Raw genomic sequence first — 27,087 nt, forward strand, 5'->3', positions numbered from 1 at the left:
TCTTCTGTGATTTGTTGGTTATTCAGAAGTGTGTTGTTCAGCCTCCATATGTTGGTATTTTTGATAGTTTTTTTTGCTTGTAGTTGACATCTAATCTTACCGCATTGTAATCAGAAAAGACGCTTGGAATGATTTCAATTTTTTTGAATTTACCAAGGCTACATTTATGACCCAGGGTGTGGTCCATCATGGAGAAGGTTCCGTGTGCACTTGAGAAAAAGGTGAAATTCATTGTTTTGGGGTGAAATGTCCTATAGATATCAATTATGTCTAACTAGTCCATTGTATCATTTAAAGTTTGTGTTTCCTTTTTAATTTTCTGTTTAGTTGATCTATCCATAGGTGTGAGTGGGGTATTAAAGTCTCCCACTGTTATTGTGTTACTGTTAATTTCCCCTTTCATACTTGTTAGCATTTGTCTTACATATTGCGGTGCTATGTTGGGTGCATATATATTTATAATGGTTATATCTTCTACTTGGATTGATCCTTTGATCATTATGTAGTGTCCTTCTTTGTTTCTTTTCATGGCCTTTCTTTGAAAGTCTATTTTATCTGATATGAGTATTGCTACTCCTGCTTTCTTTTGGTCTCTATTTGCGTGAAATATCTTTTTCCAGCCCTTCACTTTCAGTCTGTATGTGTCCCTTGTTTTGAGGTGGGTCTCTTGTAGACAGCATATATAGGGGTCTTGTTTTTGTATCCATTCAGCCAGTCTTGGTCTTTTGGTTGGGGCATTCAACCCATTTACATTTAAGGTAATTATTGATAAGTATGATCGTGTTGTCATTTACTTTGTTGCTTTGGGTTCGAGTTTATACACCTTTTCTGTGTTTCCTGTCTAGAGAAGATCCTTTAGCATTTGTTGAAGAGCTGGTTTGTTGGTGCTGAATTCTCTCAGCTTTTGCTTGTCTGTAAAGCTTTTGATTTCTCCTGCATATCTGAATGAGATCCTTGCCGGGTACAGTAATCTGGGTTGTAGGTTTTTCTGTTTCATCATTTTAAGTCTGTCCTGCCATTCCCTTCTGGCCTGAAAACTTTCTATTGAAAGATTAGCTGTTATCCTTATGGGAATCCCCTTGTGTGTTATTTGTTGTTTTTCCCTTGCTGCTTTTAATATTTGTTCTTTGTGTTTGGTCTTTGTTAATTTCATTAGTATGTGTCTTGGGGTGTTTCACATTGGGTTTATCCTGTTTGGGGCTGTCTAGGTTTCTTGGACCTGGGTGGCTATTTCCTTCCCCATTAAAATGGAAGTTTTCAACTATTATCTCAAGTATTTTCTCATGGCCTTTCTTTTTGTCTTCTTCTTCTGGGACTCCTATGATTCGAATGTTGGGGTGTTTGACATTGTCCCAGAGGTCTCTGAGGTTGTCCTCATTTCTTTTAATTCTTTTTTCCTCTCTGCTTCATTTATGTCCACCATTCTATCTTCCACCTCACTTATCCTATCTTCTGCCTACGTTATTCTACTGTTGGTTTCCTCCAGAGTGCTTTTGATCTCATTTATTGCATTATTCATTATTGATTGACTCTTTTTTATTTCTTCTAGGTTCTTGTTAAACATTTCTTTCATCTTCTCAATCCTTGTCTCCAGGTTATTTATCTGTAACTCCATCTTGTTTTCAAGATTTTGGATCATTTTTACTATCATTATTCTGAATTCTTTTTCATTTAGACTCCCTATCTCCTCTTTTGTTTGGTTTGGTGGGTATTTATCATGTTCCTATACCTGCTGAGTATTTCTCTGCCTTTTCATCTTGTTTAGATTGCTGTGTTTGGGGTGGCCTTTCTGTATTTTGGCAGTTTGTGGTTCCTCTTTATTGTGGAGGTTCCTCCATGTGAGTGGGGTTGGACAAGTGGCTTTTCAAGGTTTCCTGGTTAGGGAAGCTTGCATTGGTGTTCTGGTGGGTAGAGCTGGATCTCTTCTCTCTGGAGCCCAGTGAAGTGTCCAGTAGTGAGTTTTGAGGTGTCTCTGGGTTTGGTGTGACTTTGGGCAGGCTGTATATAAAAGCTCAGGGCTATGTTCCTGTGTTGCTGGAGAATTTGCATGGTATGTCTTGTTCTGGAACTTGTTGGCTCTTAGGTAGAGATTGGTTTCAGTGTAGGTATGGAGGCTTTTGGATGAGCTCTTATCGATTAATGTTCCCTGGAGTCAGGAGTTTTCTGGTGTTCTCAGGATTTGGACTTAAGCCTCCTGCCCGTGGTTTTCAGTCTTATTCTTACAGTAGCCTCAAGACTGCTCTATCCATACAACACCTATGATAAAACATCTAGGTTAATGGAGAAAAGATTCTCCACAGTGAGGGACACCCTGAGAAGTTCACAGAGTTACATGGAGAAGAGAAGAGGAGGGAGGGAGATAGAGGTGACCAGGAGAAGAGGGGAAATCAAAAGGGGGGAGAGCAATCTAGCCAGTAATCACTTCCCTATGTGCTCTCCACAGCCTGGAATACCCAGGGAGGTTCACGGAGTTACATAGAGAAGAGAAGAGGGAGGAAGGAGATAGAGGTGACCAGGAGAAGAAGCGGGGTGGGTCAAAAGAAGAGAGACAGATCTAGCCAGTAATCTGTTTCCTGTGTTCTCCACAGCCCAAAATACCCAAAGAGATTCACAGAGTTGGGTAGAGAAGAGAAGGGGGAGGGAGAAGATAGAAGTGACCTAGGGGAGAAAAAGGAGAGTCAAAGGGGGAGAGGGCAATCAAGCCAGTAATCACACTTGTAAGTAAAAATGGGTACTGAAGATTGGATTCTTAAAGGTACAGAATTGATAACAAATACCAAAAAGCAAAGATTAAAAATCTAGAGTAGATGTTAGACTTTCAAAAATACAATATTAAAAAAACAAAACACAATCAGAAAAATTAAAAAAACATGTATGAAATTTGCTTTAAAAATAGGGTCTTTTTTTTCAAGGTAATAGTAGTTTATAAAAATGAAAATTAAAGGGGGTAATAAAGGACTTAAAATTTTTTTAAATTTAAAAAATGAGAATAGTAGAAATATATCTAGGAATTTCTCTGGAGCTGTTGAGGGCAGTGTGGGGTCAGTTCAGTTTCAGATAATTTCTTGTTCCAGCTTATACTTCTCAAGGTCTATAGGCCCTTTCCACTGTAGTTGGTGCTAACTACAGGGTTTTAATCTGTTGCACCTGTCACTTCCAAAGCGGTTCCCTCTGTTTCTTTTGGCTTCTTCTGTTTGCAAGTCTCTTCAGTGTCTAATTTCTGCCTTGACACAAGGGGGCAAAGATGGTCACTTACTTAGGCTCACTTGTTCAGTCGTGCTGTGGGGAGGCAGGAGCACTGCAAACAAATATCACTGGCGTGCGTGGGGAGTGCTCACAGTGTCTCGGCCACACTGGGTTTGCCCCACTCACTGCGTGTGTGCTTTCCCAGTCTACACTGCTCAGGCTCCAGGTTGCTCTGCAACTCTCTAAAGCAGGCCTGGGTTGTGTGCCCTTCCCAGGTCTAAGCCACTCAGGTTCAGGTTCCTCAGGTACTCCACAAAGGCGCAGACTCGGATGGGCCTGCGTTTTGTGCCCTTCCCAGGTCCGAGCAGCTCAGGTGACCAGGTGTTTGGTGAGTGCACTCTCCCCAGGTGAGGCGATGTGTCTTATCACCTCCCCAGTCCCAGCCGCTTGGTTTCCTGGGTGCACAGCGGAAGTGCTATCTCAGGTGTGCCGTGTGTCTCCTCTGGGGAGCTGATCTCTGGCTGCGACCCTTCCAGCAGATGTCAACTGTCCAGGATCCCAGGAAGACTTAGCGCCTGGGAGCCTGCTCGCAGTTTGGTAAAGGATGCTGTCCCTGGGGCCAAGATTGCCCCTTTCCGGCTGTGGCTGTCGCCTGCCTGCCTCCCTGTCTGTAGCAGGGGATGGGCCAGTCCGCAGCCAGCTAGCTCTCCTCTGGTATTTGCTCAGTCCTTTGTTCTGTGAGCAGACCTGGCGGTGCCTTAGGTTAGAGCTTTTTGTGGGAATGTTCTCTCTCTCTCTCTTTTTTTTTCTCTCTCTCCCTGGCTATCCCACAGTTTGGGTTGCTATCTCATGTTAGCTCCCTCAGATTGTCCTCAGGACATTCAGGCCCTGTCCTTACCCTAAGCATGCAACCCATGCCCCCCTGTTCTGCCCCCACTTGCTAGTGGTGTACGTGAGCATCTGCGCTACTTCTCCGGTGGGAGCTGCAATTAAGCACGTTATCTGTGGGTTTTATTTATTTATTTATTTATTTTTCCTCCTGGTTATGTTGCCCTCTGAGATTCCAAAACTCCCCACAGACCCGCCAGTGAGAGGGTTTCCTGGTGTTTGGAAATTTCTCCTCTTTCATGACTCCCTCCCTGTGATGGGTCTCCGTCCCTAACTCTTTTGTCTCTCTTTTTATCTTTTATATTTTGTCCTACCTCCTTTCGAAGACAATGGGCTGCCTTTCTGGGTGCCTGGTGTCCTCTGCCAGTGTTCAGAAGTTGTTTTGTGGAGTTTGCTCAGCATTCAAATGATCTTTTGATGAATTTGTGGGGGAGAGAGTGGTCTCCCTGTCCTATTCCTCTGCCATCTTAGGGAGTCAGCACAATTTTGCCAGTGAGGAATAAATTTGTTTATTCCTGTAGCATAAAGGAAATCTGTGCTTAGGGATTTGATGAACTCTTGGAAAGCATTTTCTGCATCCTGCTGGTTGTGGTAGCATTTTTCCTGCAAAAGTTTGTCGAAATGCTTGAAGAAGTGGTAGTCAGTGGGGGAGAAGTCAGATGAATATGGCAGATGAGACAAAACTTTGTGGCCTGATTTCATTCAACTTTTGAAGCATTGATTGTGCAGCATGCAGTTGGGCATTGTCATGGAGAAGAATTGAGGTCATTCTGTTGACCAATGCCAGCTGAAGGCATTGCAGTTTTTAGTATATCTCATTGATTTGCTGAGCATGCCTCTCAGGTGTAATGGTTTCACCAGGATTCAGAAAGCCGCAGTGGGTCAGACCGGCAGCAGACCACCAGTGACCGTGACAATTTTTTGGTGCAAGTTTGGCTTTGGAAAGTGCTTTGAGGCTTCTTCTTGGTCCAACCACAGAGCTGATTGTTGCTGGTTATCATATAAAATCCATTTTTTGTCTTATGTCACAGTCCAATTTGTTCGTTGTTATTGTGTAGAATAAGAGAAGATGACACTTCAAAATGATGATTTTATTTGATTTGCAGTTAGCTCATGAGGCACCCACTTACAAGCTTTTTCACCTTTCCACTTTGCTTCAAGTGCTGAACAACCATAGAATGGTTGATGTTGAGTTCTTTGGCAACTTCTTGTGTAGTTGTAAGAGGACCAGCTTCAATGATCCTCTCAGTTGGTCATTGCTAACTTACAGTGGCTGGCCACCACAATCCTCATCCTCAAGGCTCTTGTCTCCTTTGCAAAACTTCCTGAACCAACACTGCATTGTGCATTTGTTAGCAGTTCCTGGGCCAAATGCGTTGTTGATGTTGCGAGTTGTCTCCTCTGTTTTACGACCTGTTTTGAACTTGAATTAAAAAAAAGCACTTGAATTTTTTTGTCTAACATAATTTCTTAGCAAAAAAAAATGTGCATTAAAATGGTGTATAACAACCACATATATTTAAGACTATTCCAATATCAAAAGGCAAAATTCAACAGTGCAGAACTGATCTTTTGCACCAACTTAATAGATTTGTTTCGAGTTCTACTGTTTTAGAGACGTGAGTTGTCTTTTTTCCTTTGCATATATATGTCTACCCCAATCAAGGACTCATCAGTTCTGCAGATGAGCAAATCCTAAAAGATGATGCTGTTAAAGTGCTGCACTCAGCATGCTAGCAAATTTGGAGAACTCAGGATTGGCCACAGGACTGGAAAAGGCCAGTTTTCATTCCAATCCCAAAGAAGGGAAATGCCAAAGAATGTTCTAACTACTGCAAAATTGCACTCATTTCACATGCTAGCAAGGTAATGCTCAAAATTCTTCAAGCTAGGCTTCAACAGAACCTGAACTGAGAACTTCCAGATGTGCAAGCTGGATTTAGAAAAGGCAGAGGAACCAGAGATCAAATTGCCAACATCCACTGGATCATATAAAAAGCAAGGGAATTCCGGAAGAACATCTACTTCTGCTTCATTGACTATGCTAAAACCTTTGACTATGTGGATCACAACAAACCGTGGAAAATTCTCAAAGACATGGGAAAACCAGATCACCTTATCTGTCTCCGGAGAAATCTGTATGCAGGACAAGAAGCAACAGTTAAAACTGGGCATGGAACAATGGACTGGTTCCAAATTGGGAAAGGAGTATGTCAAGGCTGTATATTGTCACCCTGCATATTTAACTTACATTCAGAGTACATAATGTGAAATTCCAGGCTAGATAAAGCTCAGGCTGGAATCAAGATTGTTGAGAGAAATATCAATAATCTCAGATATGCAGATGACACCACCCTTACGGCAGAAAGTGAAGAAGAACTAAAGAGCCTCTCGATGAAAGAGGAGAGTGAAAAAGCTGGCTTAAAACTCAACATTCAGAAAATGAAGATCATGGCATCTGGTCCCATCACTTCATGGCAAAGAGATGGGGAAACAACGGAAACAGTGCCAGACTTTATTTTCTTGGGCTCTCAAATCACTGTGGACAGTGACTGCAGCCATGAAATTAAAAGATGCTTGCTGCTTGGAAGAAAATGTATAACAAACCTAAACAAACCTAGACAAAGCAGAGACATCGCTTTGCCAACAAATGTCCGTCTAGTCAAAGCTGTGGTTTTTCCAGTAGTCATGTAAGGGTATGATAGTTGGACCATAAAGAAAGCTGCACGCCGAAGAATTGATGCTTTTGAACTATGGTGTTGGAGAAGACTCTTGAGAGTCCCTTGGACTGCAAGGAGATCCAACCAGTCCATCCTAAAGGAAATCAGTCCTGAATATTCATTGGAAGGACTGATGCTGAAGCTCCAATACTTTGCCCCCTCATGCAAAGAGCTGACTCATTGGAAAAACCCTTGATGCTGGGAAAGATTGAGAGCAGATGGAGAAGGGGAGACAGAGGATGAGGTGGTTGGATGGCATCACTGACTCAATGGACATGAGTTTGAGCAAACTCTGGGAGATAATGAAGCACAGGGAAGCCTGGCATGCTGCAGTCCATGGGGTCACAAAGAGTCAGACATGACTTAGTGACTGAACAATGACACAAGTTCTGCAGAACCAGGGACTCAAGGATAAACATCTTATGGAGTAAAAACAAGGTCTTAGTGATTCTTAGCTTTTATGAGGTGAACACAGGAATTTTTTAAAAGATTGATGACATACTAAAAGAGATGATTCTTCTGATTGAAAGTGTAAGGACTTTCATAGTGGGGCTCATTTTATTCTTAAACTTGGACCAGAGTCTGTATGTGTGCACATGGTCCTGGGTGTTTATGTTCTGCCCTGGGTGTGCGTATATGTGTACACACATGTGCCCACCCTGGGTGCACATGTGCCACCCCAGGTGTGTGTGTGTGTGTGTGTGCATGCACATGTGCTGCCCCAGATGTGTACGTGGTCCCCTTAGGGGTGTGTGTGTGTGCATGCGTGCACCTGTGCCACCCCTGGTGTGTGTGCGTGCACACATGTGCTGTCACAAGTGTGTGTGTACACGCGTGCACATGTGCTGCCCTGGGTTTGAGTGTGTGTGTGTCTTCATGCTCTGTCCCCTGTGTGTGTGTGTGTGTGTGTGTGCACATGTGTGGGTGTGCATGTTTTTACTGCTCTGTGTGTGTGTGTGTGCTCCCACTTTGTGTGCATGTGTGCACATGTGCAGACATGGTGCTCCCCAAGTGTGTGTGCACACATGTGTGCTGCCCATGGTATATGTATTTGTGTGCGTGTGCCCCCTGTGTGTGTGCGTGCACACATGTGTGCAGATATGTGCCCCCCAGGTATATGCGTGTGCTTTCTGCCATGGGTATGTGTGTGTGCTCCCCCAGGGGTGTGTGTGTGCGCGCACATGCGTGTGGGGCCCCCCTGCCGTGTGCGTGTGTGTGCTTGCTGCCCTGGGTGTGTGTGTGTGTGTGTGCACGCATGTGGACACATGCCCCCCCAGGTGTGTGCATGTGCTTTTTGCCCTGAGAGAGTGTGGTGTGTGTGCATGCATGCTCCCCCAGGTGTATGTGTGTATGTGCTCCACCAGGTGTGTGTATGTGTGTGTGCCCCCCTCCGTGTGTGTGCACGTGTGTTCTTGCTGCACAGGGTGTGTGTGTGTGTGTGTGCGTGCGTGTGTGCATGCTCCCCCAGGTGTGTGTATCGACAGGACGGGTGCCGCTCTGAGTCAGGTGCACAGTCCTCCCCTGAGTCAGGCCCAGGGTTTTGTCCCCAGGACATGCAGGGTTTGTGCCTTTTTGTCTGGTCGTGACGTGGGAGGGTCTCTGTGGGAGGGAGGTTGGACTGTGTGCAAGTGTGTGTATCTAGGGGGCAGGCCAGGCGGCAGCACCGCCCTTGCTCCCTGCCCCTCTGATGGCCATGACCTGATCTGTGAACCAAGAGAAGAGACTGACCCAGGGTCCGCCCCCATCCCCTGGACCGTCTTCCTTGCGTGTCTTCCTCACTCGTCCTAGAGATGAGAATCAATCAGGGAATCCTCTGGCAGAGGTGAAGGCTGGACTTCGCCCAGTACTGTGGGTGTTTGGTTCTTGCCTGAGCGACTGAGTTCCATTCAGGGGATGCTGCATATTCTGGTGTGCATGTCACTCTAATCAAGGCCTTTCTGGACGTCTGCACTGTGGCCAGGCTGGTAACCGGGGCTGCAGGAGCCAGACAGGCAAGGTCCCCAGAGCTGAGGGCTGGGCCGCAGGTGGCCATGTTGGTGGGGGTGCTGCTTGGCGAAGACAGCAGGGGGTCACTGGGCTGTGGGAGGGGCCGCAAGAGGGACCTGCACTGGGGTGGGGTCGTCAGGCCTGGAGTGTGAGCCAGCCTCAAAGACAGAGGCATGCAGTAGCATCTCCCATCTCACAGGGCTCAGGAGGGCAGTGCAGGGTGACCACGGAGCCCATGTCACTGGGAGCAGTTTCTGTCACCTGCACAAACCACATACAGACCACGCAGGCTCGTGGCCAGGGGGGTGTGGGTCTCTGCCGCGGGAGCACGACTGTTGGTGTCCACCCTGCAGGCGCTGTTCACACAGGTGTCTGGATGGTCCACCTCAGTGTCTGTGTGCATGGTCTCCAGGGTTGTTTTCTCTCTTCAGCCAACGTGTGTGTTGTGAAGGTGGAGGGCACCCCTCATCTCTGCAAAACTGATGAAGTTGGAGAGATCTGTGTGGACTCCAGTGCGACGGCAACAGCGTACTATGGGCTGCTTGGGATCACCAAAAACGTCTTTGAGGTCCCTGCGGGTCCCACAGCAGTGGCGGGAGGGTGGGTGAGGCATGCAGGAGTGTGGCCTTCCTCAGGGTGCCTACAGCCCTGATGGACCCTGGGTGGCCTGGGGAAGCTGGCCTTGGGTCTGGAGCCGTTGGATCCTCAGGAGAATTCAGTGCCTTCACAGGGGTGGGAGGGGAAGCCTGGGCCCTGGAGGCCATGCTGGCAAGAGCCTGATGGAGGTCACGCCAGCCAGTAGGGCCTCTGACCTCAGGGTGGGGTGGGGTTGGGTGGGGAGCCTCATCCCCTCCCGGGAGATGTGGTGATAGCCCTTCTAGGACTGTTGTCCTCTGCGTTCTGTGCAGACTGTCCCGGTCACCGCTGGGGGCGCACCTGTCTCCGACCGACCTTTCACCAGGACGGGGCTTCTGGGCTTCATCGGGCCTGTGAGTGTGTCCTGCTGCCAAACCCGGGCCACCAGCCAGGCTCAGAGCTGGGGAGGGGTCTGTTCAATGTCCACAGTGCGCAGGCCCCATGACGGAGTCCCATCCTGCCCAGCCACCAGTGCTGTCATGCTGGGGCTCCCTGTCCCTAGCCTTGAGTGCTTTACAGGCTTGACCCTCACTGTGTGCCCACCTCTGACCTTCCCTGCACTGATGCCTGCTCTGGACGCCCCCTCATCCCCACTCCGGCACACCAGGCTTAGGGCCCCTTCACCCCGGGTCAGCCCACCTGTGTTTCCTGTCACCGTGGGCAGGGGGCCTGCAGGGCCTGTCTGTGAGTTACCTGGTCTGTGGGCTGTCGGGTCTCTGTCTCAGGCCCTGAGCCACGGGGCCTGCTGTGTGTCCTCTGCCCAACCAGCGTCCTTGCCTTCAGGATGACCTGGTCTTCGTCGTGGGCAAGCTGGACGGGCTGATGGTGGTGGGATTTCGTAGACACAACGCGGATGACGTGGTGGCCACTGCGCTGGCCGTGGAGCCCATGAAGTTTGTCTACAGAGGCAGGTGATGCGCGGGTCCCCTTGCCTCACCTTTAGGTTCCTTCTCCACTTAACCCTCAAGAAGTCCCCACATTGGAAGGAGAGCCCAGTGCTGTGAATACGCAAAACCTAATAATTCCTGTACATGGGAGAACTTCGCAAAGAACAGGACGATGTTTGCAGGAGGATGCCTGAGTCAGAGTCCTCACCATCTACAGAGTTCACGATTTCTTGAGGGTGAGACCCAGACCAAGGCCTGGGCACGGAGACTGGGCCAGCACCACCCAGGAGCTGCGTGCCTGACGGCAGAACCTCAGGGATGCAGGCCGGAATGGAGGCCTTTTCCTGAGAGCTACCAGGGGCCTTGCTTTCCTGAGGTCAAGTCAGTTTACCTCTCCTGCATGTGTCAGGCAGGCGCTTCACAGGTTCTCATCCAGAGAGCAGATAAGGGGGCCCAGCCGGTCAGGGCCCCAGATGGCTGGGATGGGGAGGAAGGGCCCTGTCTGGCCTGTCCAGCTCAGGGCTCTTTGTCCTAGGGGAGGGGTTCCATTCCTGGTTGGCCCACTCAGCCACCTATTTCATTTTATTCTTCTCATGGGAGTGCTTCTGTTACTCAAACAGGGGTGCCTGTGAGCCTGGCCAGAGCCTTCCTGTGAATATGTTGTTGTTGTTCAGTCACTCAGTTGTGTCCATCTCTTCGTGACCCCATGGGCTGCAGCATGCCAGGCTTCCCTGTCCTTCACTATTTCTGAGAGTTTGCTCAAACTCATGTCCATTATACCTTAAAAAAATCATCAGGGACTTCTGCCAGTGAGGGGTCAGCATGGCTGCCGACCCTTGTCCAGGTTGGGGTGATGGCCATGGGTGACTGACCACCTGGGGGAAGCCAGCTGGGCAGGTGGAACTGGTGGGTGTGTGCATCCTAGAGCTGGGGCACGGGGCACACACAGAAATTGGAGGCCCTGTTAGCATAGGTGTCCACGGAGGGGACACTAGGTAGCCCCCATGTGCTCCTGGTATGTCAGGGAGACTGTCTGGCGTGGCCAATGATACCTGATGACACCTGGAGGTGATGCTGGCCCGGTGGCTGACTGGGCTGTGGGGTGGATGTGTCTGTGGCTGGAAAGGTAACCTATCTGCCTTCACCATAGAGGAGCTGAGCCCTGGGCGGATACCTGCAGGAACTCTTGCAATGTGAGGTCAAGGCACCACAACAGAGCAGTTTTTCAGTAGGTGGAATAAATATGGGGCAGAGGCGGCCGGGGAGGGAGCTGATAAGCTGGAAAGCCAGAAGAAGAAACTGCTCCAAAAGTGAAGAAATAGAAAGTCTAAAAGAAAAATTGACAGAAAAGTGAAGCAAGTGGGGCTGGCATGCCGACAGTAACCTCAGGGAGGGGAGGGGGTGCACATGTGAACCTGCGGCTGGAGGAGGCAGCCACGGGGCGGGTCTCCAGCCAGGATACGCCAGACACCCCAGAAGAGGGCCTGGAGTGAGAGGATGACGTGCAGTGATGTTTAAGGTTTTCAGAGGAACTTTTAGCCTAGATTTTAATATATTCATCCCAAGATATCACTTAATTGTGCAGTTGCAGTGAAAATGGTCTTGGGTATATAGGTTTCAGAAGTTTTATAACAAAGACTGTTTTCGTGAAAACACTTTCAGGTAAGGTACTAAGAGAAATAAGATGGGTGAAAGTGAGGAAATGTTAATACTGGGTGAAGCATGTATAAAAAAGAGTGTGTGTGTGTGTGTGTGTGTGTGTGTGTGTGTGTGCATGTGGGCACCTGTGTGCTCAGTGGCCAGAGGAATGAGTGAGCAGGTAGGTCCAGGAGGCCCAGGGCTCACGTGGCAGACATGCCAGCTACCGGTCTTGTGAGGGAAAAGAATCTACTCAAGTCTAAAAGAAGAAAAAGGCAACACAGAGAAAAGGTGAACATGTCGAATTCTTCAGTAAGACACGAAATGTAAGTCCACAGACGTCAGTCACAGAAGTGAGCAGAGTCACGCATGGGGAGAGATGTCATCAGCTGGACTGAAAAATTATGTAATTAATGGATCTTCTGGACACACATTTTTTACATGAAGACATCATCGCATGGCTTAACATTACAATTAAGGAGAAATTTCTTTAATAGTGTGAGCCTCGTTTTTTCTCTGCACCCAGGTCCTGTCTGCTTTGTGAATGGAAACTCATTTTTCTACACTGGAGGAAGTTTGGTTCCTTTTACGTTCTGTGGACCACGTCTCCCTCCAGCCCCACCGCAGTTTCCATCTCATGGGGTGGAGTGTCCACACCCGATCGTGCTGGGTGGTCATCGCTTCCCTTCCTCCCCCAGGATTGCAGTGTTCTCCGTGACAGTGCTCCATGATGACCGGATCGTGCTGGTGGCGGAGCAGCGACCTGACGCCTCCGAGGAGGACAGCTTCCAGTGGATGAGCCGCGTGCTGCAGGTGGGCGTGGGCCCACGGCTCCGCCGTCCCTGGGGTGTGGAGCAGGAACTGGGACCCGCTGGTGCCATGTTTCCAGCAAATGTGTACTGCAGCTGGAGGTGTTGCCCAGAAGGGTTCCGGCGTGTCCCATCGTGAGACCCACACGCTGCCCCTCCCTGCACATCCACATTCGTTTTCTTAAGTCCTAATAGCATACTAATACTAATACTAGAAGCAGCAAGTCTTTGGCGGGGCTGGGAGTGAGCTTTGCCTTCAGTGAAGAGCACAGACTGTACGTGTGGTCAGGGAACGTTGTTTACTTAGCTCACTGAGTATAACTTACACATGGAAAGAGCGGATTTGCAGAGGTCCAGATTGTTGAATTTTGACAGGTGTACACGCCCCGGTAACCACAGCTAAGAGCACTCGCACCATTTGGGGAACCACCAGCTGCTGTGTGTCGGGGGCTGAGCTCTGCCCCCCACCAAGGGCATCCTACAGCCAGGTCTCAGTGTGGGCTCCTGATCCGATTGTCTTCCTCAGTGGCGCATTCATGAGGTTCCTTGTGGTATGTGCGTCAGTGGCTCATCCTTTTTTATTGCTGAGTTGTGTTTCCTTTGCTTGTTTGTCCATATCTTGGTGACACTGGGTTGTTGGTTTGGGGCTATTATGGATAAGGCTGCTGTGGACAATGGTCTGTCAAAAAATCTCTGGGTGAGTTCAGTCCTGGCGGCTCTCCAGAGAGCCCTCTGGTGTCCCAACAGCTTCGGGCAGTTGTGTGGCGTGTGCTCGGCCTCGGCCCCCAGGGTAAGGACACGCCTACGAAGCAGAGCAAGTCCAGCATCAGGGAGACCAGAGAGCCCTGAGTGTCAGAGGACCAGTTTTTCTACTAATGCTGACAATGTTTATACTTAGTGAAGATGTTTAATGTTTCATTGCGAAATATTACTAATATGCCAGTCATACAAAGAAGAGTGTAACAGCACCCATGTGTCCACCGTCAGCCTCAATCAACACTGACCAGTCCAGGAACCATCTGCACCACACCTGCCCGCCCAGCTTCTCCCTCAGGAGGACTTTGAAGCAAATCCCAGACTCAGAGGTTTTACCTGTAAATTTTAGTATTTATTTCTTTAAAAAAGGAGTACCAGTATCACATCTTAAAAATCAACAATAACATTTTATTGGGATTTGGGCTTCCCTTGTGGCTCAGCTGGTAAAGAATCCGTCTGCAATGTGGGAGACCTGGGTTCGATCCCTGGATTGGGAAGATCCCCTAGAGAAGGGAAAGGCTACCCACTCCAGTACCCTGGCCTGGAGAATTCCATGGACAGTATAGTCCATGGAGTCACAAAGAGTCAGACATGATTGAGCGACTTTCACTTTTATTGGGATATGATTGGCATGTAACACTGTGTTAGTTTCAGGTGTCCAGCACAGTGATTTGATATTTGTATATATAGTGAAATAATCACAACAGCACGTCTAGTTAACATCCATAACACAGCTACAGAAATTTTTTCTTGTGATGAGAACTTTTAGGATGTAGTGTCATCAAATACACTCCAATACACGACCCAGCATTCACTGGGGTCCCATGCTATACACGGCATCCCCGGGACTTGTTCATCTTATAACTGGAAGTTTCTCCCTTCTGACTCCCTTCACCCATTTCTCCTACCCCCACCCCTCACCTCTGCCAACCACCAATCTCTTCTGTCCAAGAGCTCATTTTTTTGTTGTTTTTAGCTTCCACATGTAAGTGATCTTATGGCTTTTTCCGTCTGATTTATCTCACTTAGCACAATGCTGTCAAGGTCCCTCTGTATTGTTGCAAATGGTAAGATTTCATTCTTTTTTATGGCTGAGTAATATTCCTGTGTGTGTGTACCACAGTTTCTTTATCCATTAATCCATTGATGGACACAAGAATATTGGCTGGTGTAAATAATACTGCATTGAACATAGGGGTGCATATATTTTTTCAAGTTAGTATTTCTGTTTTCTTCCAATAAATACCCAAAAATGGAATCATTGGGTAGTTCCATTTTTAATTTTCTGAAGAACCTCCATACTGTTTTCTACAGTGGCTGCACCAATTTACTTTCCCACAAACTGTGCACAAGGGTTCCCTTTTTCCACACCTTCACCTAGTCCTGTTGTTTCTTGTCCTATTGATAATAGCCATTCTGATGGGTGTGAGATGGTGTGTTGTAGTAGTTTTGATTTGCCTTCTCCTCAAGATTAGTGTGGAGAAGGCAATGGCAATGCGCTCCAGTACTCTTGCCTGGAAAAGCCCATGGATGGAGGAGCCTGGTAGGTTGCAGTCCATGGGGTCGCTAAGAGTCAGACATGACTAAGCAACTTCACTTTCGCATTTCACTTTCGTGCATTGGAGAAGGATATGGCAACCCACTCCAGTGTTCTTGCCTGGAGAATCCCAGGGACCACAGAGCCTGTTGGGTTGCCATCTGTGGTGTCGCACAGAGTCGGACACAACTGAAGTGACTTAGCAGTAGCAGCAGCAGCAGTATTAGTGATATTTAGCATATTTTTATGTCCCTCTTGTTGTTAGGTTGCTAGGTCAAGTCTGACTCTTTGCGACCCCATGGACTGCAGCACGCCAGGCTCTGCTGTCCTTCACTATCTCCAAGAGTTTGCTCAAATTCATGTCCATTGAGTGGGTGATGCTTTCTAACCATCTCATCCTCTGCCGACCCCTTTTCCTTTTGCTGTCAGTCTTTCCCAGCATCAGGGTCTTTTCCAATGAGTTGGCTCCCTGCATCAGGGGGACAAAGTATTGGAGATGCAGCATCAGTCCTTCCAATGAATACTCAGGAATTATTTCCTTTAGGATGGACAGGTTTGATCTCCTTGCAGTCAAGGGGATTCTCAAGAGTCTTCTCCAGCACCACAGTTAGAAAGCATCAATTCTTCAGCGCTCAGTCTTTATGGTTCAGCTCTCACATCTGTACCTGACTACTGGAAAAACCATAGCTTTGACTAGACGGACCTTTGCTGGCAAAGTGATGTCCCTGCTTTTTAATATGCTATCTAGGTTTGTCATAGCTTCTCTTCCAAGGAGCAAGCATCTTAATTTCACAGCTGCAGTCACTGTCCTCAGTGATTTGGGAGCCCAAGAAAGTAGAATCTGTCACTGTGTCCATTTTCCCCCCATCTATTTGACATGAAGTGATGGGACCAGATGCCATGATCTTAGTTTTTTGAAAATTGAGTTTTAGCCAGCTTTTTCACTCTTCTTTCACCCTCATTAAGAGGTTCTTTAGTTCCTCTTCATTTTCTGCCATAAGGGTGGTATCATTGCCTGTCTTGAGGTTCTGGATATTTCTCCCAGCAGTCTTGATTCCAGCTTGTGATTCATCCAGCTCGGCATTTTGCATGATGTACTCTGCATATAAATTAAATAAGCAGGGTGACAATATACAGCCTTGACATACTCCTTTCCCAATTTGGAAACAGTCCATTGTTCCATGTCCAGTTCTACTCTTGCTTCTTGGTCTGTATACAGGTTTCTCAGGAGACAGGTAAGGTGGTCTGGTTTTCCCATCTCTTTAAGAGTTTTCCACAGTTAGTTGTGGTCCACACAGTCAAAAGCTTTAGCATAGTCAGTGAAGCAGAAGTAGATGTTTTTCTGAAATTCCCTTGCTTTCTCCATGATCCAACGAATGTTGGCAATTTGATCCTGGTTCCTCTGCCTTTTCTAAACCCAGCTTGCACATCTGAAAGTTCTCAGTTCATGTAGCACTGAATCCTAGCTTGAAGGATTTTGAGTGTAACCTTATGAAATGCAAAATAAGAAATGAGCATTTAGCATGAGCATGATTGTACAATAGTTTGAACATCTTTGGTGTTGCCTTTCTTTTGGATTGGAATGAAAGCTGACGTTTTGCAGTCTTGTGGCCACAGCTGAGTTTTCCAAATTTGCTGACATATTGAGTGTAGCACTTTAACAGCATCATCTTTTAGGATCTGAAATAACTCGGCTGGAATTCCATCAGCACAATTAGCTTTCTTTGTAGTAATACTTCCTAAGGCCCACTTGACTTCCCAATCCAGGATGTCTGGCTCTAGGTGAGTGATCACACCATCGTGGTTATCTGGGTCATTAAGACTTTCTATGCATAGTTCTATGTATTCTTGCCACGTCTTCTTAATCTTTCTGCTTCTGTTAGGTCCTTACCATTTCTGTCCTTTATTGTGCCCATCCTTGCATAAAATGTTCTCTTGATCACTCCAGTTTTCTTGAGATCTCTCATCTTCCCCATTCTGTTGTTCTCCTCTATTTCTTTGCATTGTTCATTTTAGAAGGCCTTCTTACCTCTCTTTGCTATTCTCTGGAACTCTGCATTCAGTTGGTTATATCTTTCCCTTTCTCCCTTGCCTTTTACTTCATTCCTCAGCTATCTGTAAAGCCTCCTCAGACAACCATTTTGTCTTTTTGCATTTATTTTTCTTAGGGATGGTTTTGATCATTGCCTCCTGTACAGTGTCACAAACCTCCATCCATAGTTCTTCAGATACTCAGTCTACCACATCTAATCCCTTGAATCTATTTGTCACTCCACTGCATAATCATAAGGGATTTGATTTAGGTCATACCTGAATGGCCTAGTGGTTTTCTCTACTTTCTTCAATTGAAGCCTAAATTTTGCAATAAGGAGTTCATGATCTGAACCACAGTCAGCTCCAGGTCTTATTTTTGCTGACTGTATAGAGCTTCTCCATCTTCAGCTACAAAGAATATAATCAGTCTGATTTCAGTATTGACTATTTGTTGATGTCCATGTGTAGAGTCGTCTCTTGTGTTATTGGAAAAGCTGTTTGTTATGATCAGTGTGTTTTCTTGACAAAACTCTGCTAGCCTTTGCCGTGCTTCATCTTGTACTCCAAGGCTAAATTGCCTGTTACTCCAGGTATCTCCTTACTTTCTACTTTTGCATTCCAATCCCCTGTGATGAAAAGGACGTCTTTTTTGGTGTTAGTCTTAGAAAATCTTGGTGTTAGTGTTAGAAGCATAGTGTTCCATGCTGAACATAGAACTGTTCAGCTTCAGCTTCTTTGGCATTAGTGGTTGGGTCATAGGCTGCTGAGTCACTTCAGTCGTGTCCGACTCTCTGCGACCCCATAGACGGCAGCCCACCAGGATGCCCCGTCCCTGGGATTCTCCAGGCAAGAACACTGGCGTGGGTTGCCATTTCCTTCTCCAATGCATGAAAGTGAAAAGTGAAAGTGAAGTCGCTCAGTCATGTCTGACCCTCAGCAACCCCATGGACTGCAGCCTTCCAGGCTCCTCCATCCATGGGATTTTCCAGGCAAGAGTACTGGAGTGGGGTGCCATTGCCTTCTCCTAGGATTACTGTAATGTTGAATGATTTGCCTTGGAAATGAACTGAGATCATTCTGTCATTTCTGAGGTTGCACCCAAGAACTGCATTTCAGACTCTTTGGTTGACTATGAGGGCCGCTCCATTTCTTCTAAAAGATTCTTGCCCAGTATTAGATATAATGGTCATCCGAATTAAATTCACCCTTTCCCATCCATTTTAGTTCACTGATGCCTAAAATATCAATGTTCACTCTTGCCATCTCCTGCTGACCGTGTCTGATTTACCTTGATTCATGGACCTAACATCCCAGGTTCCTATACAGTATTGTTCTTTACAGCATCAGACTTTACTTTCACCACCAGACATGTCCATAACTAAGCGTCATTTACACTTTGGCCCAGCCTCTTCATTCTTTCTAGAGCTATTTCTCCGCTGTTCTGCAGTAGCATATTGGATACCTTCTGACCTGGGGACTCATCTTCCAGTGTCATATCTTTTTGGCTTTTCACTCACGTAAGAATATTGGTGTGGTTTGCCATTCTCTCCTCCTTTGGACCACATTTTCTCAGAACTCTTCATTCTGACCCATTTGTCTTGGGTGACCCTGCATGGCATGGCACATAGCTTCATTGAGTTACGCAAGCTCCTTCGCCACAACAAGGCTGTGATCCCTAAAGAGATATGTACCTCTCAGCCATCTGTATGTCTTTTTTAAGATTTGTTTATTTTTCATTTTTTGGCTGTGCAGAGCCTTCCCTGCTGCGCGTGTAGGCTTTCTCTAGTCTCACTGAGCAGGGGATGCCTGTTGATGCAGAACACAGGCTCCAGTGCACGGGCTTCAGTAGTTGGAGCTTGCAGGCTCTAGAGAGCAGGCTTAATAGTTGGGATGCATGTCCGTAGTTGCCTCGTGACATGTGAGAGCTTCTCGGACCAGCGATCGAACCCATATCTCTTGCCTTGGTAGGCAGATCCTTACCCACTAGAGCACCAGGGAGTCCCTTATGTCCTCTGTGGAAAAATGTCTGTTCAGGTCCTCTGCCCATTTTTTAATTGTATTATTGTTTTCCACTGTTGAGTTGTATGAGTTCCTTCTATATTTTGGATTTTAATCCTTATCAGATGTATTTTTACAGATCTCTTCTCCCATTCGATAGGTTCCTCTTGTTTTGTTGGCGGTTTCCTTTCCCGTGCAGAAGCCTTTTAGTTTGACATGAATCCACCTGTTTATTTTTGCTCTTGTTGTCTTTGCTTTTGGTGTCAAATCCAAAAAACCATCACCAAGACTAACATCAAGTTTACTGTAGCCTATGTTTTATTCTAGTATCATCATTTCAGGTCTTGTATTCAAGTCCTTGGTCTGCTTTGATTTAGTTTTGTGTGGGGCGTCCAGTTTTTCCAGTGCCATTTATTGAAGGCACTCTCTCTTCCCGTTGTCTGTCCTCGTCTCCTTTGTGATAAAGCAGTAACTGTGAGTGTGAGATTATTCCTGGGCTCCCTTCTGCTCCACTGATCCATCGTTTTTGTGCCAGGTCCACCCACACTGCTTTGATTACTGCAGCTTTACAACGTTTGAAGTCAGGGAGCGTGATACCTCTAGCTTTGTACTTCTGCAACCCAGGGTCTTGTGGTTCTCTACAAGTGTTAGGAGTGTTTATTCTAGTTTTGTGAAGAATGTCATGGGTATTTTTATAGCGATTGCATTAAATTTGCAGATGACTTTGGCGTAGTATGGACTTTTTAACAATACTAATTCTTCCAATTCATAAACTCAAGAGTGTCTTTACATTTAGTTGTGTTTTTTTTCAGTTTCTTTCATCAGTCCCTCACAGTTTTAAGTATACATATGTCCCTCATCTCCTTGGTTAAATTTATTCCTGAGCATTTTAGTTCTTTCTGCTGTAATTAAATATTTAGTCACTATTCAGATTTCCCAAATTACCTAATGTTCAATATGTTTATTAAACTTAGGATCAAAATAAGGTAAAAACTGCACTTGGTTGGTCCAGGTTTTTAATCTTCTTTAATCTGCACACTCTTCCTTGTTTTATTTTTCTTGCAGTTTGTTTCTTGACAGGTTAGCCCAGTTCATCTCCCAGTCTGGGCTCTGACAGTTGTGCCTCGTGGTCCCATCTCTGTACTCCTCTGTCCACTGTGTCACTGGGTAGATCTTGAAGCCTGGTCAGATTCGGGCTTGATTTGCTGGCCAGGGGCCTCATGGGAGGTAGATAGTCTGTCCACTGGCTTGGTAGGGCTTCAAGGGAGGGGAGGCATTTCAATTCAGTCATTTCTTGCTTATTGGTAATGCAGCTGCTTTGAAAGTGTCTTCTACAAAGAGTGCTGTGTCCTCTGAAGTCACCAGGGGACCTGGATGGAAGGTTGTGCAGGAAAGTGAGATCCAGGGTTGATTTCTGGATCCTGCACTTGCGTCATGGAGTAGCTCTGGTTTTTGTCTCCCTGTGAACTAGTGGTTGTAGTAACTACATTTATATGTCAGTGGGAGCCTCTCTGGATTGGCTCCTCAGTCCTGTCGACACACCTCTGGGTTCTGAGGGGTCACATGGCGAGCAGGAAGCTGGATGCCAGAGGGTGGTGGGCATCTCATGTCCCAGACCCAGCACGACTGGGACCCATGGGGCCCTGCTGCCTCCAAGAAGTGGACTTGGGACCACAGTCTGGGCAGTGGACAGAGCTGGAAACAGACAGAGCAGATCCTCTGCCTGTAAGATCACCTACACTGTGAGTTTACGCTGCTGGTTCCAACTCAGGTTTAAGGCCTCAGAGTTTTCCTTGACTCTCCGACCTTTCTCCATATTGAAAGGTTGCAGTGATGATGACTCCAGCAGAAGTAGTCATGTCCTGATGCCACGCTGCACACACTCCAGTCTCCATGTAACCTCTCAAGTGTGAGGTTTCGAGCACAACTTAGGATGTTTTTATAATTCTTTTTGCCAATAGGGTGTATCCCTCTAGGATGGAATCAGTCAGATTGCTGTGTTTAAAGTCACTTTAAGTAGATTCTGTCTGAGGGGTATGCCAACCTGATCCACTTCGATTGAGTTCATTTGTTCTGTTTTACTGTCAGTTGTTAGGGATTGGTTTTAAGTTTTAAGTTTTTTGGACATAAAATATTTACATGGTTCCAACTCTGAAAGCAAAGTGTATTCAGAGGAGCCTGGCTTCTGTCCTCTGTCCACACTTCTCCCACAGGAAGTCAGTGTCTGCTTTGATGGCTTTTTCTAATGTGAGCAGTTACAGATTTGTGTTGGAGTGTGCACATGCACACATGTGTGTAAATGGTAGGAAATGCACACTTGTCTCACCGTGTTTCTCTTAACATCCCAGAGGTCACAGTCTGCTTGACCTTTGGGTTTGGGTGTTCTGGCCCTCCTGTAGCTCCTGTAGCAGCTGGCTTGGAGCTGGTCGCATGTGCTCAAGCTCAGGCCCCTGTCTCATGTTCCCTCCAGGCCATCGACAGCATCCACCAGGTGGGCGTGTACTGTCTGGCCCTGGTTCCTGCCAACACCTTGCCCAAGGCTCCTCTCGGTGGGATTCACGTTTCTGAAACCAAGCAGCGCTTCCTGGAGGGGATGCTGCACCCGTGTAACGTGTTGATGTGCCCTCACACATGTGTTACCAACCTTCCTAAGCCTCGGCAGAAGCAGCCAGGTTAGTGCGTGTCACAGCACGTCCGCTGCATCTGTAGACAGCGGCAGCCACGCTTGTGTTTAAGGGCGCAGGCCTGTTGAACCCTCTGTCTCTGGGGTTGGAGCTGAGAGCCAGAGTGAGCAGCACAGCAGGCCAGTCCCCGCCTCCTGCTCCCTGGAAGGAGCACATCCCCACCCCCCAGTGTGGAGGGCCCACCTGGCACTGGATGCGGCCTGGCATCCGGGCTGTGGAAGCTGCACAGTGGCCCCAGGGGCACGAATGATGCCCCTGAGCAGGCTGGGAGCTTGGAATCTGAAGAGCCGCGGGGCGGCCACCACAGCCAGCCATGGGGGCCAAGGGCGCTGTGCGTGCCGCTGCTCAGCGCTGGGATCTGCCACCGCAGCCAGGCAGCACCTGGGAAGCCCAGCGAATGGTCAGCTTCCCTTCCCTGGTGGAACTGGGATGTAAGTCTTAAGTAAATGCTAATAACTTTTGTTGATTATTAAATATATAAAATACCATTAAGTGAAGCACGTTTAATCAGTAAAATAATAAAATGTACTGCGAGTTTAGCTGTGGCTAAGGTTGGGATATTCGCCTCGTGCTGAAGATGTTAATCGGGTTCACTTCTGAGAGCGAGGTTCTCTCTGTCACTCAGCACGACCCTCCTCCCTGGTTCCTGACCCGGTATTGTAGTGAAGAGTGAGTTGCCTGCCCATTCAGAAGGTTACCTGTCAGAGTCATCGGTCCTCACTCAGGTCCCCTCGTGTTCCAGAGGTTGGGCCTGCCTCCATGATCGTTGGGAACCTGGTCGCAGGGAAGAGAATCGCTCAGGCCTCAGGGAGGGAGCTGTCGCACCTAGAGGACAGTGAGCAGGCTAGGAAGGTAAGGGGGTTGGGGGGGAGGGTGAAGAGGTCCCTGGGAAGCCAGCAGCCTGACCCTCCCAACCCAGGGGTGGGGTGGGGTGAAGAGGTGCCTGGGAAGCCACCAGGCCCGACCCTCCCCAACTCAAGGGTGGGGGGCACAAAGAGGCGCCTGGGAAGCCATCAGGCCTGACTCTCCCCAACCCAGGGGTGTGGGGGGGGGGCGGTTGAAGAGGTGCCCGGGAAGCCACCAGGCCTGACCCTCCCCACCTAGGAGTGGGGTGGGGGGAGGTGGCACCTAGGAAGCCAGCGGCCTGACCCTCCCCACCCAGGGGTGGGGTGGGGGGGGTGAAGAGGTGCCTGGGAAGGCACCAGGCCTGACCCCTCCCTGCCCCTCCCACAGTTCCTGTTCCTGCCTGACGTGCTGCAGTGGCGGGCCCACACCACCCCCGAACACCCGCTGTTCTTGCTGCTCAATGCCAAGGTGAGGCGGGCACTGCTGCAGTGGGACGTGCTGCTCATGTGGGCGAGGGCCCATGTCACACTCCAGCCATGTGCTCAGGTCTCACTGGAGGACAGCACTCCTTGACCTCCAGGCTCTCAGCTGGTGTCACGTTTTTTAGTTGCTAAGTCATGTCCGACTCTCTGTGCCCCCATGGACTATAGCCAGCTAGGCTCCTCTGTGCATGGCATTGTCCCAGCAAGGATACTAGAGTAGGTTGCCATTTCCTTCTCCAGGGGATCTTCCCGACTCAGGGATTGAACCCAGGTCTCCTGTGTTGCAGGCAGACTCTTTACCATCTGAGCCACCAGGGACGTCTGGGTGGTGTCATTCTTTCCATGAAAACCTCAGCTTCCACACAAGCCACAGTCACATTTCTGTGGGTTTGTATTTAACAGGGAAATTCTCATTACCTTGTATTTCGATTATGAAGAGTAGTATGCTTGTAAATAGGGCTTCCCTGGTGGCTCAGATGGTAAAGAATCTGCCTGCAATGCAGGAGACCTGGTTTCTATCCCTGGGTCGGGAAGATCTCCTGGAGAAGGGAATGGCTACCCACTTCAGTATTCTTGCCTGGAGAATACCATGAACAGAGGAGCCTGGCGGGCTTCAGCCCATGGGGTTGCAAAGAGTTGGACACAACTGAGTGACTGACACTTTCGCTTTTCACTTTCATGCATGTAAATTCTCCTAAGTAAACTAAAAACAAATGTTTATTGTGTAAAAAGTACTTTAGACCTTCTTCCTTTGTTTGTAGCTGTAACACAGCAAATATGGCTTACAGCCCTAATCCTAGTAACTTTCAGTGGGTGTTACTTGGTACCAGGAGCTTCTCAGGTATAAAGGAGAAACTGTAAGTTATGGGCCAGTAGACAAACTATGAAAACAGAGAGTAACCATGACCACTCTGCATGACTCACTGTTAGATGTGTCCTGGCCTGGGAGGACGCGTGTGCTCTGACGTCTTAGCAGCACCAGCCTGGTTCTCAGAACTGCTTGCTATTGGCCACTCTTTTCAAAAAATATTGATCAATATCTGCTACATATACAATGTTAAATAAGATTTAAAAAAAAAAAGGCCCCTGTTCCCCAGTTGCTGAAGCAAGTCTTCCTGCTAGAAAACCAGTGCTCAGGAGAGGTGCTGTCTTCCTGCTCACATGTATCTGCACACCTGGACAGTGTACTGGAGACGTTTGTTTATGATTGATTGAATTCCAAAGCCAGTATGTAGCATTGACCAAGATAAAGTCAGCTTGCAGGAGAACCTTAAGATGGGAGCAGCCGGAGCTCTAAGGCAGGCGAGGCTGGGCACTGGGTTTACCCTCAGTGTGTGCTGGGGGGCTGGACATGAGCATGAGGGTGTGATGGGGTCCCCAATTCTGGGTGATTCCTATGGGTTGTGAGAGGGTGAGGATGGGAGCAGGGGGCCAGGGCCATGGACCAGGCACAAGTTAGCCATTCAGATGGGACAGGGGCTGTGGATGAGTGTGAGGTGTGGTTGGAGGCGGGCTTGTGGGACGTGAGGGCGGCCTAGGGGCAGGCCAGGTGTCTGTGCAGATGGGTGTTTCCCAGGGAGGAGGGAGCACCGATGGGAGTGTGCAGACATGCCACCAGGCCTAGAGTCGCCAGCAGTGCTCACGACCATCTCTGTAGCTAAGCTTGGGAGGGCCCCCCAGATCCTTTCTAAAACCTTGTAGATTTTTGCGTTTCTTCTGGTTTGTCAGCCTCCTCAGGTTTGAATTGTCCTTAGGACCTGAGCATGTGCTGGCGTTTGACCTGGGAGGAAGTCTGTGCCTCTGTAGGTGGTGTCCTGGCATGAGGTGGCCCCTGGCCTTGGGGACTGGCAGAGCTCTGGGCCTTTGAGCTCCAGCATGTGCCCAGTGTGGCGCTCTGAACCTCAGCTTGGGTGTGAGGAGTGAGTCTGACCCACCATGCGAAGCCCTCAGGCATGCGTGGTGGGGCCCCAGCTGAGAGTTTAGATGCTCCGCCGGGCCATCCTGGAGGGTGGTGATGGTTAGTTAGGCTCAGTGGCACTGTGATTCTCCTAAGGACCGAAAGCATGAGCTCAGACAGGTCGGCAGGGGGAGGGAGGGCTAGACTGGAGCTGGTCCCAGCCCAGCTGTCCTCTGCAGAGACCGGGTGTGGGGCAGCCCTACCAGCCTCTCGCCCTCCCAGGCTCCCTGAAAGACCAGCCTGTGGTGACCCAGGGCTTGGAGCTGGGGGGTGGGGCGACCGAGCATGTGTCAGGGTTCAGTTCAGGGATGTTTGTTTACTGCTTACTGTTTACTTATGTGTGTTGATGTCCAGAAAAAGGGTTGCTTCTAGGGAGGGAGGGGATAGAATTGGAGGTGTATGTGGTGTGGTGGTGATTTATTTTATAAAAGAGACATTGAAACAATGTGGCAGAATACTAGGTAATGAAAACCTGGATGGCTCCTCGTCACATTATTCTTGACAGTATTTTTATATGTAAAATATTTTATCATAACGGCCGAAAGGGCTCACCCAGTCTGCCTGTGGTAGACGAGCAGTCTCTGAGGAGGCAGAGGCCAAGGAGACAGCAGGCAGGGTTTGGGTGGCACCCATCCTGGCTTCTGGCCACAGGTCTCAGATGGAGGCTGTGCGTGGAGTGTCCAGAGTTCCCCACCCCCGTGCCCTGGCTCAGCGTGTCCATGATTGCTTTCCTAGGGCACAGTCACCAGCACCGCAACCTGTGTCCAGCTCCACAAAAAGGCCGAGCGAGTGGCCGCTGCTCTGATGGAGAAGGCGAGGCTGAGTGCCGGGGCCCATGTGGCCCTGGTCTACCCTCCAGGTAAGACCCGTGGGCCCCCCCCACGCACCCACCCTCACCCGCCCTCTGTCCATGTCTGTACCCTGTGAGCACCCGTGGTGAGCTGTGAGTCCACCCCTGCCCGTCTCAGTGCAGCCTGCCTTCCTCTTGCTCTTCCAACCAAGCTGTTCTTTCCCTCCCTCCCCGCACCCTGTTTTATTACCAAAAACAAAGCAACCAGGTCAAATGATGGATCTTTGGCTTTCCCATCCCAACCACCTGCTCCACTCTCCTGAAGTAGCCTCTGTCCTGACCTCCATGGTCATCATTCCTCCCATTTCTTTATAGTTTGACCACCCCAATGAGCAGCTCCTGTAACCTGCAGGCTGCCCTCTTTCCATCTCTCCCTGGGTCCTGAGCGTCCCTGCTGTCTGGAGTGGCTTGTGTATGCCGGGTGGCTGCTCCTGGGCTCCCACGAGGAACCCCGCATCAGACTCACTCCCCTTGCAAGACCCTGAATGTCCTCGGGTGCTTCCTCCTTTTGTAGAATTAGCATATTAGCTCCTATCGATGACCTTGTCCCACCTTCATTAACTCCTTAGTGGTCATTAAACTATGGTGTGTTAACTCTGATGATCACTAAACGGTGGTGTGTTAACTCTGACCAGCCATAAAACTAAAGACACTTCCCCTGAATAGGATCTGGTCACCCAGTGGTAGAATTTGCTGTAAAAAGTGGGATGCTGCGTCTTTGCTGCTGTCAGTGAAATGAGCTCTGTGCCCTGTCGCACTCCCGTGGGAGCTGCTCCTGGGCCCTTGGGTGTGACCTCCCGTCCTCACCTTGCCTCCTGTGTTGGCTGGAACTAGGTGCCTGGCCAGTCCTCCATGGAGCCTGGTGTTGACAGCACCAGTCTAGGCACTGGGAGCTCATCCTTCCTGGGCTGGCTGCTGTCCCATTAACCCTTTCTGTGATCAGAGTTCCAATTGGAAAATGAGAGTCATAGCTTCTCTTAGAGGCAGTATCTCCTGAGTTCATGCTGTCCCAGTTGTTCAGACTCAGGGTTATAGGTTTTCACTGAACCTCGTCTCCATGATGTCTCTGTCTCCTTTTGTACCGAGGGTCAGGCTGAGAGTCTGTAGAACTCACATGTGCCTGGACTACTCATGTGCTTCATCCTGTGTCACATGCAGGACCCCCAAATAATGGCAGTCATACATGACCGCCC

The 27,087-nt window shown here is 48.5% G+C and overlaps 1 protein-coding gene across 9 annotated transcripts in view; it reads left to right on the plus strand.

Annotated features, from left to right (window-relative positions):
- Positions 1–27,087, plus strand: part of DIP2A (disco interacting protein 2 homolog A) — a 113,959-nt gene that overhangs the window by 67,683 nt on the left and 19,189 nt on the right. For 8 of the 9 annotated variants that reach the window (XM_025293290.2, XM_025293272.2, XM_025293277.2 and 5 more), the window contains 8 exons: positions 9,212–9,348; positions 9,689–9,769; positions 10,200–10,327; positions 12,640–12,754; positions 21,546–21,747; positions 22,502–22,611; positions 22,993–23,073; positions 25,780–25,903. In XM_025293290.2, coding sequence (XP_025149075.1) covers positions 9,212–9,348; positions 9,689–9,769; positions 10,200–10,327; positions 12,640–12,754; positions 21,546–21,747; positions 22,502–22,611; positions 22,993–23,073; positions 25,780–25,903 — 978 coding nt within the window. Of the gene's footprint in view, positions 1–9,211; positions 9,349–9,688; positions 9,770–10,199; positions 10,328–12,639; positions 12,755–21,545; positions 21,748–22,501; positions 22,612–22,992; positions 23,074–25,779; positions 25,904–27,087 lie in introns of those variants that run through there. The other variant, XR_003111500.2, reaches the window with a different exon arrangement.

This window comes from Bubalus bubalis, chromosome 1 (genome assembly GCF_019923935.1).
Source record: "Bubalus bubalis isolate 160015118507 breed Murrah chromosome 1, NDDB_SH_1, whole genome shotgun sequence".
In the NCBI taxonomy this organism is placed as follows: Eukaryota; Metazoa; Chordata; class Mammalia; order Artiodactyla; family Bovidae; genus Bubalus; species Bubalus bubalis.